The sequence below is a fragment of the Acinonyx jubatus genome, chromosome A3, assembly GCF_027475565.1.
Source record: "Acinonyx jubatus isolate Ajub_Pintada_27869175 chromosome A3, VMU_Ajub_asm_v1.0, whole genome shotgun sequence".
Taxonomy (NCBI): Eukaryota; Metazoa; Chordata; class Mammalia; order Carnivora; family Felidae; genus Acinonyx; species Acinonyx jubatus.
Genome location: NC_069388.1, coordinates 22,006,514 through 22,025,083, shown reverse-complemented (window position 1 = coordinate 22,025,083; position 18,570 = coordinate 22,006,514). Strand labels below are relative to the sequence as shown.

The window sequence follows — 18,570 nt, the reverse complement described above, 5'->3', positions numbered from 1 at the left end:
GAATATATGAAAACATACCGTCCATTCCACATCTGGGCGAGCAAGTGGAATAAATCTTCCATCAAACATATGAGAAAATGGCCCATGACCTAAAAAAACAAAAGCCTTAAAACTGCTTGTAAACTGGTAAAAAGTGAAACCATTTTTTAATCTTTTTAGTGAAAACTGAATATCAACAGAAATTAATACTTTATAAGTACATTACAAAGAGGAACAAAAATCCTTCCTTCCTATTTTCTAAAACAAGAAAATAAGAAACAAAAACATATAGGAAAGTGAACTGCCCATGGAGGGGTCTTTGAGTCGTCAGAGCTCACATACATCTGATGAAAGGACAGTTCTGTGTAACTAAAAGTAATATTAATGAAAAACTTTGGCATCTTCAGATTGAATATTTATATTAGAATAGTCATTTTAAGATCATCCACTGAGGTGGAGGAAGAAAATAATAAAACTTTATTTTTCTACTCTCATCCTTTTAAAAACATTTATTTTCATGTAAATTGTATAATTTACATAATACATTTTATAATAAATATACACGCTTGGGTTTTTACTGCTGATGTGGGCAACCAAAAGTGGAGATCACTAGTTTATCTTATTCATAAGTGATTTTAACATTCCACTCATTTAATACTATGAAACTTTGTTGACACACAACTCTGTAATTATCAGAATTTCTGAAGTGAGTTACTTGGCTAAAGAGGGACCCCACCTGGACCAGCCCTGGGCCTTTTTGCATGTCACAGTCTATAGAAAAAGGCTCATCAATGCAGTGCTCAGACTCCTAGACACTGACAAAGTTTCCCAATGATCCCCTCTAGAATCTGTTAAATTTATCATCTAGGAGTGGTACTGGTCCTGCTGAAATCTCCAAGGGGACATGCTAAAGAGAGTGCCTTATCCCCTTGAGAATCTGGCTGTTCAAACACAAATACCTCCCTTTCTCTACCCTCAGGGCACACACAAACTCTCAGGATCCTCCAATAGGTAGGAATAAACTACAAAGACATGGGGTTGAAAACTCCTGTAAAAAAGAGGACAGTCTCTCCCTCTCTCTTAAGTTTATTTATTTATTTTGAGAGAGAGCGCATATGCACAGGGGGAGGGCAGAGAGAGGAGAGAGAGAATCCCAAGAAGGCTCCATGCCCAGTGTGGAGCCCAGCTCAGGGCTCAGTCTCACAAACAGTGAGATAATGACATGACCTGAGCCAAAATCAAGAGTTGGACACTTAACCAACTGAGCCACGCAGGCACCCGTCTTTTCTCTTTCTTTGTCAAAGAAGGATGATATTCTACTTGGATTAAAGTGGTCTAAGACCTCACATGGGTCAGGAGAGAAAAGGAGTTCTCTAAATGTGTTGTTAATCTGCTAGGGAAGATTATGTATTTTAGGTATGAGAAGAATGAATTTGATGAAGTAACTGACAGAAAATGGCAACAAAAAGAATAAAGGAAAGATAAAACTCCTATCATCCTAAATACAGTAGTCAAAAATCTCACTATTAGAAGGTCCTTTTGGGGCACCTGGGTAGCTCAATCAGTTGAGTGTCCTACTCTTGATTTCAGCTCAGGTCATGATCCCAGGGTTGTGGGATCAAGCCCCACATTGGGCTCCACAGCATGGAGCCTGCCTGGGATTCTCTCTCTCTCCCTGTCTCTCTCACTCTCTCCCTCTCTCTCTCCCTCCCTCCCTCTTCCCCACCCCCAGCTCCTCACACTCTCTGTCTCTAAAAAAATTTTTTTAAATAAAAAAATTAAAAATGTAAATATCCAAAAAAAAAAAAAAGTCCTTTCATATAACTTGTAGCAAAATTGTTTAATGTGGGAAATACATTTAAAGACCACAAAAAATAATAGCAAAGCTTTGAGCTTATGAATCATTCTAGGAAGAAGCAATGGCACATTTATATTAATGTTAACTGCAGAATTAAAACACAACTTTCAGGGGCGCCTGGGTGGCTCAGTCGATTTAAGCATCTGACTTCGGCTCAGGTCATGATCTCACAGTCCGTGAGTTCGAGCCCCGTGTCGGGCTCTGTGCTGACATATCGGAGCCCAGAGCCTGCTTCAGATTCTGTGTCTCCCTCTCTCTGACCCTCCCCCGTTCATGCTCTGTCTTTCTCTGTCTCAAAAATAAGTAAACATTAAAAAAATTTGCTAAACACAACTTTCATATTTCTTTCCATTATTAGATTTTTTAATTCCAAAAAGAGATAACTTGTTATGGTTTTATGTTAACAACTTTGGTTCTTTGTACAGCATACCGAGATCATGACAAAGGCCAGCAATCTGAACACAGAGCACATCCCGTTCACTTATCTGCAGCTCTGGTTGTTTTTCACGCAGTGCACGAACAAGACATCCCGCTAGATACCCTACGCTGCAGAGTAAGCAAAACAAAACAACATAAAGTCACTCTTCCATTTGAAAGATGATACTTCTGGAACTCAAGAATTCTAATATGTTTCTCAAATGTTTTAATATATTTCTACAACAAGTTAACAGAATAGTCGGTTTGAGAACTAGGCAGAAACACAAATAGAATCCTCAAAGCAGAACCTATTGGCTCGCAATCAGTTAATCATTAGGGAAACGCAAAATCAAAACCACAATGAAATACCCCCTCACACTCATTAGAAAAGCTATAAAACAAAACAAAACACAAACAAACCCCCCCACACACACACAAAACAAAAAACAAAAAAACAAATGTTGAGCAGGACGTGGAAAAATTGGAACCTCGTGCACTGCTGTTAGGAATGTATAATGGTGCAACTGCTATAACAATATGGTGGTCCCTCAAAAAATTGAAACTAGAATTACCATATGATCCAGCAGTCCCACTCGCGGTATATAACCCAAAACACTGAAAGCAGTGTCTCAAAGAGGTATAAGCACACCCATGTTCCTAGCAGCACTCAGTCACTCTGCACCAGAACTCTGTCTGGCTCTCCCTGCTCCTGCTCTGGACAAGCCCAAGTCTAAGTGGATGATGTGATCATTGAGGATTTGTCAGGCTACATGGAATACTACTTATATATTCCCAAGAAAATGCCCCACATGGCAGAAATGATGTACACCTGATAGCAAGAAGCTAATTAATATGATTTAAACCAATAAAGGGTTGCCAAAGAGATTTAGTTAATGGCAGACCTTGTGCCCACATCGTGTGAGAAGATGTCTCCTTATGCTCACTGTGCTTGCAATAAAAACTTTTTTCAGGCGCGCCTGAGTGGCTCAGTTGATTAAGCGTCCGACTTTGGCTCAGGTCATGGTCTCGCAGTTCATGGGGCACCTGGGTGGCTCAGTTGGTTAAGCGTCCTACTTCAGCTTAGGTCATGATCTCATGGTTCATGAGTTTGAGCCCCACGTCAGGCTCTGTGCTGAGGGCTTGGAGCCTGGAGCCTGCTTCAGATTCTGTGTCTCCCTCTCTCTCTGCTCCGCCCCCACTCACATTCTGTCTGTCTCTCAAAAATAAAATAAACATTACAAAAAAACTTTTCTCAAAAAAAAAGTCAAAGAGGTAGAAGCAACCCGATGTCCTCTCACAAATGAAGGGATAAACAAAATGTGGTATAAACATACAAAAGAATATTATTCAGTCTTAAAAAAGAAGGAAATTCTCACACATGCTCTAACATAGATGAACTTTGAGAAAATTATGCTAAGTGAATTCAGCCAGTCACAAATAGATAACTACTGAATGAGGTACCTAGAGTAGTCAAATTCATAGAAACAGAAAGCAGAACGGCGATAGCCAGGGGCTAGAGGGAGAAGAGAATGAGGAATTGTTATTTAATGGAGAAGAGTTTCAGTTTTGCAAGATGAAAAAGTTCTGGAGTTTGGTTGCACAATAATATGGATATATTTAACACTATTGAAGTACACTTAAAAATGGTTAAGATGGTAAGTTTTATAGCCTGTGTATTTTACCACAATTTTTTTTTTTCAAAAAAGCAGGACTTCTGGTTTTATAACATAGATTGAAGATAAAGTGCCCAACAAATATTAAATGCACTTTTAGCACTTCCCTCAGAAAGTAATTCCTGAGTGAACACAGTAGCTTTCTTTCTCTGCTTAAACCCTAACTCCACAAAGCTGGGACAACGCTACCTTGGTCCGGTAGGGCCTAGTAAGTTTTCAATAAATATTTGCTGATGAATGAATAAACATCTGAATAGACACTTGCCTTCTGGCTAATTAAAAACACTTCAAAAACAAAACACACACACTTCAAAACAAACAAACAAATGTAAAACAGTGTGAGTAGTCCATGAAACCTAGAAAACTGTCTAGTTTTTTCCACCCCAGCCCATGTTCTCCTGGTTCTAGATTCTATAATGGAAAAGCAGACCAAATTCTCAACTAGTTGTGTGTAACAGAGGTGCCACCTTTTCTACGCTTGTGAATGCTCTTCTGATTTACACATTTCCTGCTAGGTTAAGAATATTATCTGGTTTCGGGGCGCCTGGGTGGCTCAGTCGGTTAAGCATCTGACTTCGGCTCAGGTCATGATCTCACGGTGTGTGAGTTCGAGCCCCCCGCGTCGGGCTCTGTGCTGACAGCTCGGAGCCTGGAGCCTGTTTCAGATTCTGTGTCTCCCTCTTTCTCTGACCCTCCCCTGTTCATGCTCTCTCTCTGTCTCAAAAATAAATAAATGTTAAAAAAAATTTTTTTTAAAGAATATTATCTGGTTTCAAAGGGCAATTCTTTATAAGACTAAACAGGAAAATTAAATAATAAAATTTACAACATTAGTTATACCAGTAACCAACCCATGTTTAAACAAATATGTCATCGAAATGGCCTGTCAATAGATACTTTCATTATCTTTCCAGTGAGGATCTGAATTGGCTTATAAGAGTACATAAAATAGGGGCGCCTGGGTGGCTCAGTTGGTTAAGCGTCTGACTTTGGCTCAGGTCATCATCTTGAGGTTTGTGAGTCCAAGTCCCGCATTGGGCTCTGTGCCGACAGCTCAGAGCCTAGAGCCTGCTTTGGATTCTGTCTCTGTCTGCTCTTCCCCCACTCATGCTCTGTCTCTCTCTCTCTCAAAAATAAATAAGCATTAAAAAATTTTTTTAAATACATAAAATATAGCAAGGTAAATCAAAGCCTCAATTTTCTCAACAAAATATGGATATTATTACCATTTTGTAAAACTATGCTCTAAAAGGTCATTATTTCATAAGATAAGGAAAGTACTTAAATAACTGTAAATTCCCCATCAACTGCCTTCTTACCCTAGACTGTGCTCAAATCGGTTGTGCGAAGCGCCTGGAAAAATATAGTAACTGCCACCCAACTGTTTGATATATCGAAGCCGCTGAAATTGAGGTGTGTCGATGATTCGGATGAGGAGAGGGTGGAGTTCAATGTGGCCATGGATAGGATCATTAATGACCTAGAAAATGTTTAAACTAATATCAATAACAATATATAATTCCATCTAAAATTTTTGTGCAGCCGTTCCTATCTACAGTGCACAATTAAAGCTATTCAATTGTTCTCAAGTAAGAATACTTCTACAGGAAATAACAAGATATTAATATCATTACCTTATTTAGGTATCACTACCAGACAGATCAAGTATATTGGATCTGGGTATATTTTACTTCTTCTTAATGGATTCTAATATAGAAAAATAAGGAATTCAATTTTTTTATGATTTGATTATTTGATTTGATTAGTCTTTAATATGTATATGATTTGATTAGTCTTTAATAAGTTAGTCTTGTATTCAAGTTAAACGTACTCATTTAACACACTCATTCAGATCATATAAGCCTTATTGCTATAGACAATGTGTCTGTTTTTTTCCTAAATGTATCTATATGGTACCCATTAGGAAGAGAGGGAGTGAGGAAGAAAGAATGGGAAGCTTCCTACCATATAGATAAGAAATTTTGGGCAGGAAAATGAAATTCTATACTACTCAATGTCACTCAGAAATACCTATACTTAGTGAAGATAAATTTTACAATTATTTATTACTCTAAGCTTAAACAGGGTTAAATACAGGTGAAGATTTAATGCCCCTCAGTGTTTCTTAAAATAAAGATACATCTTAACTATCCATAACCGCCTTTTAAAGAGAAAGACAATAAAAAAGGAGTGGCCCTTGTGTGGCTCATTTGGCTAAGTGTCCGACTCTTGATCTCGGCTCAGGTCATGCAGTTTGTGACTTTTGAGCTGATGGCATAGAGTCTGTTTGGGATTCTGCCCTCCTCCGCTTGTGTTTTCTCTCTCTCTCTCACTCACTCAAAATAAATAATAAAAAAATTTTTTAAATGAAAAGAAAAAAGGAACTTAATAAATGATCTGATGCATGATTTTCAAACTGCTTCAAATTTTTCCATGAAGTTCCTTAAAAATGTATGGAATTCTGGGAGGTGAAGGGCCTTGTCTACTGCCATATTCTCAGAACTCATCACGCAGCGTAATGCCTGGCACACAGTAGGAACTCAGATATGTTTTAAATGGTTACTGTTGAACTGCCATTGCAAAGATACAAATATTTTTTAAAGGTTTATTTATTTTTTTGAGAGAGAGCATGAATGGGAGGAGGGGTGGAGAGAGAGGGGGGGACAGAGGATCCAAAGCAGGCTCTGTGCTGACAGCAGTGAGCCCAATGAGGGGCTCAAACCCACGAACTGTGAGATCATGAGTTGAGCCGAAATTGGAGGCTCAATGGACTAAGCCACCTAGGTGCCCCAAGATACATATGTTAAGATTCTTTTTATTTTTTTTTATTTTTTTTATTTTTATTTTTTCAACGTTTATTTATTTTTGGGACAGAGAGAGACAGAGCATGAATGGGGAGGGGCAGAGAGAGAGGGAGACACAGAATCGGAAACAGGTTCCAGGCTCTGAGCCATCAGCCCGGAGCCTGACGCGGGGCTCGAACTCACGGACCGCGAGATCGTGACCTGGCTGAAGTCCGACGCTTAACTGACTGCGCCACCCAGGCGCCCCTAGATTCTTATAAAGTGTACCATGTCCATATATAGATATATACAAAATATGAATTACAAAAGCTCTATGCTGTAAAGAAGCTTAAAGGGTCATCTGGTCCAACATTTGAACATGCTAGTGATAAGGAAGTCATTTCCTTTAAAAACAGCCCAATTCAGGTGCGCCTAAGTGGCTCAGTCGGTAGAGTGTCCGACTTCGGCTCAGGTCATGGTCTCATGGTTCGTGAGTTCGAGCCCGCATCAGCCTCTGTGCTGACAGCTCAGAGCCTGGAGCCTGCTTCAGATTCTGTGTCTCCCTCTCTCTCTGCCCCTCCCCCACTCGCGCTCTCTGTCTCTCAAAAATGAATAAATATTAAAAAATTAAAAAAAAATAGCTCAATTCAAGTTGTGCATCAACAGCCTGAGTCAAGTAATGCCTAGAATTTATACCTTTGTTAAGCAATATGTAATGTATATTAACAAAGATTAGATTTATGACTGGTGAGTATTAATTTTTTTCACCTGCTCTATAAAGTCACTTTATCACTATCATAAACTGGGTGATACTGGGTGTCTGGGTGGCTCAGTTGGTTAAGCGTCCAACTCGATTTCAGCTCAGGTCTGCTTGGGATTCCCTCTTTCCCCCTCTCTCTGCTCCTCCCCCTCACTCACTCTTGCACACTTGTGTATATATACTCTTTCTCTCAAAATAAACATTAAAAAATATATAAAATCATTAAAGCTATCAATTTCATGACTATACAGTGACTCACTGACCAAAAAGTACTTAGGAACTTCAAAATCTATTTGCAACAAATGTAATTTATAATTTATAAATATGGTTAGGCAGTTTTCTGTTTTTGATGAAACATAGAATAAAAGTGAGCAAATGACACTGATTGTCTTTCTTTTTAACTTTTAACCTTTACTTTAGAGGGAGAGGGAGATGTGAGTGGGGGAGAGAGGCAGACGGAGACTGAGAATCTGATGCAGGCTTCACACTCAGCCCGACACAGGACTTGATCCCATGACCCTGGGACCATGGCCTGAGCCAAAATCAAGAGACACTCAACTAACTAAGCCACCCAGGAGCCCCGAAACTGGTGTCTTGAACATTACTTCAAAATTATTTTTGCTGCAGGGGCGCCTGGGTGGCTCAGTCGGTTGAGCGTCTGACTTCGGCTCAGGTCACGATCTCGCGATTTGTGGGTTGGAGCCCCGCGTCGGGCTCTGTGCTGACACCTCAGAGCCTGGAGCCTGCTTTGGATTCTGTGTCTCCTTCTCTCTCTGCCCCTCCCCAACTTGTGCTCCATCTCTCTCTGTCTCTCAAAAATAAATAAATGTAAAAAAACAATTAAAAAAATATTTTTGTTACAAATTTTGTTGCACTGTGAAAATGTGGTAACAGAGATCATCTGAGATGATCTCACCTAATAAAGAAAACTTATCTATGTCCTATCTGAAGAGAATACTCTGTGCTGCCCTTCTCATGAAGGAATGAAGGACAAAATAGATTGTAGGCAATTTTCTTTCAACTGCAGGACAAAATTGTTAAATATAATCTTTAATAAGTGATCACCCTATTTAATTTGTCATGAAAAGAATGAGGTATTTTAATATTAGGTAACTTTTTCAGAAAGGGCTAAAATTTGATTATTCAAATAAAATACTTGCTATAAGAACCACTACTTGGCCTATAAGAGAAAACTCTTGTAGGACTGAACCAAACACATTTATTAAATATTTCAAACATGGGGAGTTTGGCTGGCTCAGTCAGGGGAGTGTGTGGCTCTTGAACTCAGGGTTGTGAATTTGAGGCCCATGTTGGGTGTAGAGATTACTTAAAAATAAAATCTTAAATTTTTTTTTTCAAACATGATTTTCAATGGGAAATAAGCAGACTGACTGGCAAGAGTAAAATTGAAATATGTATTCTCATAGAGATCTGAGATAACTTAAATACTGTACAAAATATACCAAACACAGCTAATGAAAAATGTACATGATCATTGCAAAAGGGTACAAAAGGGGATTTAGATACCCTACACCTTCTTCCAGGTCTGAAACTAAGTTTTCTTAACCTACAGAAGTCAAAAGGGTGAACAATAAGATAAAATTTCTGTCACCAATCAAGAAACATTTCTTTAATTATGATACCAGAGAGTCTGTGAAAAATGCACATTCACGGGCCTACTGTAAATTCCCACAATCAGAATTTCTGAGATGGAGGGTGGGCAGTTGACCACTTGTTAAAATGATTCTTGGGACACTAATTCCAAAAAACAGGGCCTTGAATGTCTGGAAGGGGCCGGGAGATGAAAAATGAGAACTAATGAGGGGCACCTGGGTGGCTCAGTCAGTTGAGCACCTGACTTTGGCTCAGGTCATGATCTCACAGTTTGTGGGTTCGGGCCCTGTGTCAGGCTCTGTGCTGACAGCTCAGAGCCTGGAGCCTGCTTCAGGTTCTGTGTCTCTTTCTCTCTCTGCTCCTCCCCCACTCGTGCTCTTTCTCTCTCTCTCTCTCTCTCAAAAATAAATAAATGTTAAAAAAAATTTTTTTTTAATAAGAACTATTGATAGATGAAACTCTAGGAATGTATCCACCCTGTGGACTAATATTTGACACAAAAATTTACCGGAGCTGACAAGAAAATTCAGCACAACTTTAAAAGTTATTCTCTGACTAAGGGGAAAGCAGAGCTATGTGTGTCGATGTGGAGGATGCTCAAAAGTATAATAATAATAATAATAATAATAATAATAATAATAATAATAATAATTTTTAAAAAGTGATGTCAAATGAAAGTTTAAAAGGTTACTTACTGTTTATAATTTTTATAAAGCTTAAAAAACATGTAGAACAACACTATACATTGTTTATAGCTATAGATATACATGTAGTGAAAGTAAAAAACATTTGTGAAAATGAATAAACCCAATTCAAGATGGCACTTATTTTGGGGGAAGAACGGATGGAAACAGAATCTACAATGGGTACAAAAAAGACTATATTGTTTCTAACATTTTGTTCTGAAAACAACAGATCTGAAGCAAAATTAGGTAAAATATTAAGATTTAACAAGCTAGGTAGTTGCCTACTTACACTTTTCTGTATGCTTAATATATTTTAGTTTTTCTTTTGGTTTAAATATTTTGTGCTTATTTGAGAAAATGCAGTTTAGAAATATAAAAATCAATTACAATTCTATTACTGAGAAGCAGATTTCCTCCCATTCTTTTTTTTTTTTAATGTTTTTTCTTTCTTATTTAGTTATTTATTTTTAAAGTAGGCTTCACGCCCAACATGATCAAGACCTGAGCTTAAATCAAGAGTTGGACGCTCACAGGAGTGCCTGGGTGGCTCTGCTGGTTAAGTGTCTGACTTCGGCTCAGGTCACGATCTCACAGTTCGTGGGTTCAAGCCCTATGCCGGGCTCTGTGTTGACAGTTCAGAGCCTGGAACCTATTTCAGATTCTGTGTCTCCCTCTGTCTCTGCCCCTCCCCTGCTCGCTCTCTCTCCCAAAAATAAACAAACATTAAAAAACAAATTAAAAAAAAGAGTTGGACCCTTACATAATAGGGGCATCTAGGTGTCTCAGTCAGTTCAGCATCCAACTCTTGATCTCAGCTCAGGTTTTTTGTTTTTTGGTTTTTTTTTTAAGTTTATTTATTTATTTTGAGAGAGAGCAAGGAGGAGGAGGGGCAGAGAGAGGGTGGGACAGAATCCCAGGCGGGCTCTGTGCAGACAGCGCAGAGCCCTATAGGGCTCAAAGTCATGAACAATGAGATCATGACCTGAGCCGAGATCAAGAGTCGGACACTAAACTGACAGAGCCACCCAGGCACCCTGTTTTTATTTTTTTAAGTTTATTTATTTATTTTGAGAAAGAGAAAGAGAGAGAGAGAGAGAGAGAGAGAGAGAGAGAGAAAGTAACGTGGGCACATGTGCTAACAGGGGAGGGGCACAGAGAGAGGGAGAGAATCCCAAGCAGATTCTGCCCTGTGAGCTCAGAGCCCAGAGCCCGATTTAAAGCTTGATCTCACTAAGCGTGAGATCAGGACCTGAGCTGAAATCAAGTCAGACACTTGACTGACTGAGCCACCCAGGTGCCCACAGCTCAGGTCTTGATCACAGGGTCGTGAGTTTAAGCCCTGTACTGGGCTCCGTGCTGGGCATAAAGCCTATTTAAAAAGAATAAAATAGGGAGCGCCTGGATGGCTCAGTCGGTTGAGCGTCCGACTTCGGCTCAGGTCATGATTTCACTGTTCATGAGTTTGAGCCCCACATCAGGCTCTGTGCTGACAGCTCAGAGCCTGCAGCCTGCTTTGGATTCTGTGTCTCCCTCTCTCTCTGCTCCTCCCCTGCTTGCACTCTGTCTCTCTCTCTCTCTCTCAAAAATAAACATTAGAAAAAAAAATTTTTTTAAAAGAATAAAATAAAAAGTCAAAAAAAACATAATAAACTCAGATTCTTCTTACCTTCATTGCATCAACATGAATTTCCTTCAGTTGCTGGATATAATTATGCAGCTTCTTTCTGTCACCCAAAGTACTAAAATTATAACAGGATAAGCAAATCCGTCATTATTTGCTTAATAATAATCCCTGGAGTATATAATAGCATATAATCAACTCTAAATTATCTACACTAGTAGAACGAGAAGTCAGATTAAAAGGAACAATTAATAATTCAAACATACGCCCCCTCTAAAATTCTCCCCCGAGGCTTCTGCCCTTGATTCTCCTCTCTTGGTAACTCAGACTTCAACATCTCCTACGTCTCTATTTAACGTTCAATTTATACTTCAGACTTATTTTAACCTAACCGAAGTTGCCATCTTCTCTCACAACCCTGAATCTGCATGGTTCAAGGTAGTACACGGAATTATAGCATAGAGATAATGAAAAAGGACTTTGAAATTAGAACTGGTTCACATCTGCACATGGAATCTGTGTGACCTTGGGGGCAGGGAGAATCACTCAACTTTTTTAGTATACTAATGTCCTCATCCATAGCACAGGGAAAATATTATCTACCTTACAGAGCTGGAGAGGGATTAAATAATGTATTCAGCACTGCAGTTAATGATAAAGACCCAGTTCCTTCCCTCAAGAACTAGAGAAATTTAACTATGATTACCGGTGTCACAGAAATCATAACTGATTATCAATTCAATATTTACCCTATCAGAAGTATTTTAACTATAAGAATTTAGGAATCTATTAGTGTGAACAAGTGACAAACATGTGAACAAAGTTCACATGATAAGTCCATGAAGAGATTTTTAAATTTATTATGGTAATGAGTTACAAAGGTCCAAGTCTGACTTATGAACATTGGATATGACTTAGGCACAAATCCAATATATATGAAGGCAATAGCTTTACTTATACCCATCTTCTTTTGTCAGTAATCCCTTGTAATGCTTCAGTTTGAGAAATAAATTTAATAGGATTTAATGTAAACAGCTCAAAATCCTGTAATTGGTTATCCGGCTTCATTTACCTAATTGGTCCAAGCAAATTAGCCTGACACTTGGCTAATTATCAACAGAAGCAGCATGTAAAGGGGCAGAATTTACTGACCTAACAGCTAATTAGATTGAAAAATAAATCTTTTGCTAAAAGTCCTAGATACACTTAGAGTCAGAACCGCTACAATTGGCCTCTATATCATATTAAATCGTACTACAATCTAAGAATCACTTTCTTGGGATATATGGAGGCATTATTACAGCTGATAAATCATAAAGCAGCATACATTGTGTTTTCCTATTCTCCTACCATCCTCATTAGTTTGATATAACAAGCAGAGGGAAAGGCCAAGCTTGGAGAAGTACTTACAGGTCAGCGATAACGGAGTCAGGTTAAGTATCATTGCACAGTTGAGCACAACCAAGAGTTACAGCATAAAATACCAAACCTAAACCAATCTCATTGCTTAGTATTTACTTGAACTGATACTCGGTATTCATTACTTAATAAAACCCAAAAAGAAATATTCACAAAGAAATTGCTGATTAAAGTCTATAAAATTAGGGGCACCTAGGTGGCTTGGTTGGTTGAGTGTCTGGCTCTTGATTTTGGCTCAGATCATGATCTCACAGTTCATGGGACTGAGCCCCATGGTAGGCTCCAGCCTGTGGTGGGCTCTGTGAGCACAGCACAGAGCCTGCTTGGGATTCCCTCTCTCCTTTTTCTTGTCCCCTCCCCCCAGCCCCCCCCCCCACCTACCCACATGCTCTCTGTCTCTCTCAAAATAAATAAATAAACATTAAAAAAAGATAAAATCTATGAAAATAGACACCCAAAACCTAGAGGTTTTTTGGTTTATTTTAACAAAGGTTATAAAAACAATACAGTATCTTAAAGAAAAATTTAAAGTATTCAATGGGCCAGGGCGCCTGGGTGGCTCAGTCGGTTAAATCATCAACTTTGGCTGAGGTCATGAAGTCCTGATTCCTGAGTTCAAGCCCCACGTTGGGCTCTCACTGTCAGCGTGGAGCCTGCTTCAGGTCCTCTGTTTCCCTCTCTCTACCCCTCGCCTGCTCGCTCACACACACACACACACACACACTCTCTCTCTCTCCCTCTCTCTCTCTCTCTCTCTCAAAAATAAACATTAAAACAACAACAACACGGGGGACTGGGTGGTTCAGTTGGTTAAGCATCTGACTTCAGCTCAGGTCATGATCTCACAGTTTGTGGGTTTGAGTCCCGCATCAGGCTCTGGGCTGACAGCTCAGAGCCTGAAGCCTGCTTTGGATTCTGTGTCTCCCTCTCTCTATGCCCCTCCCTGCTCGTGCTCTCTTTCTCTCTAGAAAATAAACAAACATTTAAAAAAAATTTTTTTAAAACAACAACACTATTTCAAGTATCCATGGGCCATAGTTAGACTATAAGATTTCATATGTATATTTCATCATTTCCTGAATCTAAAATGTCTTACAACTGACATATACAGTTAATGTACCAATGTTTCTTATTTCTTAGAAAAACCTTTTATTTTTTTTAATGTGTATTTATTTTTGAGAGAGAGAGAGAGAGTGAGCACGAGCAGGGGAGAAGAGGGAGGGGGACAGAGGATCTGAAGTGGGCTCCATATTGACAGCTCATGACCTGGGTCAAAGTCAGATGCTTAACCAACTAAGCCACCCTAGAAAAACCTTTTAAACTGGGGCTCCTGGATGGCTCAGTTGGTTGAGTGCTGACTTCTGCTCAAGTCATGATCTTGCAGTTCATGAGTTCAGGCCCTGTATTGTGCTCTGTGATGACAGCTCGGAGCTGGAGCCTGCTTCAGATTCTGTGTCTCCCTCTCTCTCAGCCCTCCCCTGCTCTCATTCTGTGTCTCTCTCTGTCAAAAATTAAAACAAACCAAAAAGAAAACATCTCTTCAATCAACAGTTGATCATAAACTTGAGAAAATTTCAGTACTTTTCTAAACTGGACTTCCTCTTAGAAAGCAGAATCTAAGACAAGACCTTATGTACAGGTAATTTATTTTTAAGATGTGAATCCTAGGAAAGGTAAAACAGGAAAGGATGGAAAAACAGTACTAGGTTATATTAATAAATTGGCTGAACTACTACCACAGTGAACAACTTTGCCTAATCTCACTGGGATCTTCAAAGGCAGCTCTAGCCAGCAGAATTTTGCTAAGATAGAAATGTTCTGTGTCTTCCCTGTCCAACATGGTAGCCACTAGCCATAAGTAGCTATTGAGCACTTGAAATATGGCTAGGTAAGGAACTGAACCTTTAATTTTAATTAATTTAAACATGTAACTAGCAGCTGCTGTATAGGAACACACAGCCCTGAAAAGTCCTGCAGAATATACCTCAGAGTTACACGGTGGGCACAACCAGATAATGTTCATTTGAAATTCTGTTTTGTTCACTCATGTCTCCAAAGTTCCTAGAAGAATTCCTAACATGTAGTGGGCCCTCCATAAATATTTGTTGAATAAATTGGTAGTATTTGGGTCCACAAAATATATGGTTCTCTTTAAAAGCAAGACTATTAGAATAAATGCAATTCAATTAAAATAGTAAGCAACTAGGGGTGCCTGGGTGGCTCAGTCAGTTAAGCGTCCGACTTTGGCTCAGGTCATGATCTCACGGTCCGTGAGTTCGAGCCCCGCGTTGGGCTCTGTGCTGACAGCTCAGAGCCTGGAGCCTGCTTCGGATTCTGTGTCTCCCTCTCTCTCTGACCCTCCCCCGTTCATGCTCTGTCTCTCTCTGTCTCCAAAATAAATAAAAAAAACATTAAAAAAAATTTAAAATAGTAAGCAACTCAATATACCTAAGAAATAAGTAGTAAGGGGGATGTTGAGGGGACTGAAATGTGATTATGAAAGAGACTCCTGATGATTCTGATCCAAAGGACATTTATTAAAATTCAAGTAAATGTCCTAAGGTGATCTTTTCTCACAATCTGCTTCTATTATCAACTACTAAACAACAGTGTATGAAGTAAGTGTATGAAGTAATTGTTTTGATTCTTTGGTTACTGTTACCACAAACAACACTTAGCCAAGTGGGACTCCAGAAGAAAAAATACCTTATTTTACCACTGTTGCCAATTCTCAAAAAAAAAAAAAAATCTCCATTTTAAGTAATATTTAAATATTTGTTTCTCAACTGTGATCTTTAAAGTGGATCCACACTAATCTAGCCCCTACAACCTCCAGCCTTACATAGGAATCTCTACATATATATGTATATATGTATATATATATATATATATATATATATACATATATATATAATTTATTATTATTATTTTTTATTAAAAAAATTTTTTTTCCAACGTTTTATTTATTTTTGGGACAGAGAGAGACAGAGCATGAACGGGGGAGGGGCAGAGAGAGAGGGAGACACAGAATCCGAAGCAGGCTCCAGGCTCTGAGCCATCAGCCCAGAGCCTGATGCGGGGCTCGAACTCATGGACCGCGAGATCGTGACCTGGCTGAAGTCGGATGCTTAACCGACTGCGCCACCCAGGCGCCCCATATATATAATTTATTATTAAGGGCCAATGTGTTAATCACTATATATACACTGTCTCATTATTATTTTCCATTTCACAGGTGCAGAAACTGAAAGGTTAAATTACTTGTCTCAAATCACATAACCAAAAAAGGAACAAACTACTTTGGATCATGTCTTTAAATCTAATACCAAGTATACATTCCAGTCTTAAGACAGCTTTAGGAAGACCTAAAAATATGTTCAAGGTAAGGTTGTAGCCTTGATTTTTCTTGCCAACATTGCCCCCTTATTAGTCCTTACGTATTTTATGGTGTGTATAATCCACTTATTCTGAACTTGAGAGTAAAAAGTTGGTCACTGCAAACTTCATGAAGGCTTGTCAGCAAAATTTTTTAAAGTAGGAATCATTAGTAATATTAAACACAGGATTTGCACAGCAAAAACAGACATAATTATGTTGGGATTCAGTTTTAAAACACTTTGTAGGTTTATTTTAAAGTTAATTTATTTATTTTTTGAGAGACAGAGACAACACAAGTGGGGGAGGAGCAGAGAGAGAGGGAGAGAAAGAGAATCCCAAGTAGGCTCTGCACTGCCAGCACAGAGCCCGGTGTGGGGCTTGAACCCACAAAGCCATAAGGTCAGGAGCTGAGCCAAAACCGACAGTCAGACACTTAACCGACTAAGCCACTCAGGCACCCCAACACTTTGTAGATCTAAAATGAGGACAGTTAAGATCAGTGTCATGGGCTTTGTCCCTCAGAGGTGAATAAACAGGTCAGAAGTATGCTTGGCTACAAGTTGAATTTTATCATTCTTACCTTATTCCAAGACTTTCAAGATCAGACTCATTAAGATGGAGCAGTATTGAACCTGTGATTTTATTTCCTTTGGAAGAAAAGGGAGAAAAAAAGATGAATGGTTTCAACAATTATACCATATGCTTTTTTGTTTCTTTTAATTTGGATTCACCAGATTTACCCAAATCAACATTTACTAAACCACCCACTACAGGTAATGGACTGTGTAAAAACCACTTTCATTTGCCACTTGGAAAGTCTTTTTCTCCACATGGGGCTCAAACCCACAACCCCCAGACCAAAAGTCACATATCCTACAGACTGAGCCAGCCAGGCACCCCTCTCAATTGGACAGTCTTCATTTTAATTAGATAACTACATTGACAGGCTATTTTTGATAAATCAAGTAAAAACTTTTAAATTATTTGAATGACTTATTTGTGAGGAAGTCCAGCAGCAAAACCAGTGGCTTCCTTCTAAAATAGGTGAGGTTTGGCATGGGGGGAGGAAAGGAAACTTAAATCTATTGTTCTTAGAATAGTCAGGTCAAAACCATAGCCTGAAGGGTGCCAAGTGTTGACTGAGTTCTAAAACCTCCAAGGAGGGGCTTGACTCCCAGATCTTGGAGATGTGAGTTTGAGCCCCACACTGGGTGTACAAATTACTTAAACAATAAAAGACTTAAAAAAAAAAAAAAACCTCCAAGAAAAGCACATAATACTGTGTTTTGAAATATATATACGTTTATTTTTCTTTCTCTCACTATATAATTAATTTTACTCCTTCCTGACCTCAGATTCCACAATTCTGGACTATGTTCAAACAAACAAAAATCTTTTTTTTTTTTTAAGTTTATTTATTTTGAGAGAGGAAGAGCACTCATGAGTAGGGGAGGGTCAGAGAGAGAGAGAGAGAGAGAGAGAGAGAGAGAGAGAGGGAGAGAGAGGGAGAATCCCAAGCACGCTCCACACTAACAGCCTGACTCAGGGCTCAACCCCACCCTTGATGATCTTTGATGAGAACACTTGTTAAGGTATAGCTGGCATGAATTCTGGAGCCCAAAGACAAAATCTTAACATTCAGTTCTGCTTTTTTTCCAGTTGTATGACCTTTAGAAAGTTACTTAACATCTTTAGACCTCAAACACATCATCTGTAAACAAAACAGGGATCACAGCCTCTAAATTTCAGGGCTTCAGGGGGCCTGGGTGGCTCAGTCAGTTGAGCATCTGACTTTGGCTCAGGTCATGATCTCGAGGTCTGTGAGTTGGAGCCCCATGTCAGGCTCTGTGCTGACAGCTCAGAGCCTGGAGCCTGCTTCAGATTCTGTGTCTCCTTCTCTCTCCGCCCCACCCCACTCGTGCTCTGTATCTCTCTCTCTCTCAAAAAAGTATTAAAAATAAATAAATTAATAAATTAATTAATTTCAGGGTTCCTGTGAGACTGTATTCCATAATGAGGAGAGGGACCCAATACCTTGTTTTGCCAAATAAAAGCAAACCCAGACTAAGACAGGGATTAGAAAGGAAGACTATTACAATAGGGAGAATGTTGTGACCTCAGAAATCTCCAAGTGGTTCAAAATGAAACAGAAAAAAGTGTTGCTGTTTTTTTTCATAGGGTAAAGGAAGTGATCCCAGTGGGGTCTGACAGGACAGTATCCTGCTATGGTCAGCTGGTTACCGGAGAGGCTGATGATGGGGCATTCCACTTTTTTAGTGCTTGTTCAGGTTTGGGGACAAGCAAGATTTCAGGGCCTTCTAGGAGAGAGAGAAGGCTGACTAAAGTTTTGGTCAAGACAAAGCAGACGGATAAGAAATGAGC

The 18,570-nt window shown here is 39.2% G+C and overlaps 1 protein-coding gene across 3 annotated transcripts in view; it reads right to left on the bottom strand.

Moving 5' to 3' along the window:
- The window catches only part of SAMHD1 (SAM and HD domain containing deoxynucleoside triphosphate triphosphohydrolase 1), a 45,926-nt gene that overhangs the window by 25,185 nt on the left and 2,171 nt on the right, over positions 1-18,570 (bottom strand). The window contains exons 2-6 of one of the 3 annotated variants that reach the window (XM_015077135.3): positions 16,769-16,835; positions 11,437-11,509; positions 5,247-5,407; positions 2,268-2,383; positions 19-89 (exon numbers count right to left, since the gene is read on the bottom strand). In XM_015077135.3, the coding sequence (XP_014932621.3) occupies positions 19-89; positions 2,268-2,383; positions 5,247-5,407; positions 11,437-11,509; positions 16,769-16,835 (488 nt within the window). Of the gene's footprint in view, positions 1-18; positions 90-2,267; positions 2,384-5,246; positions 5,408-11,436; positions 11,510-11,657; positions 12,831-16,768; positions 16,836-18,570 lie in introns of those variants that run through there. The other 2 variants (XM_053199991.1, XM_053199992.1) reach the window with 2 other exon arrangements.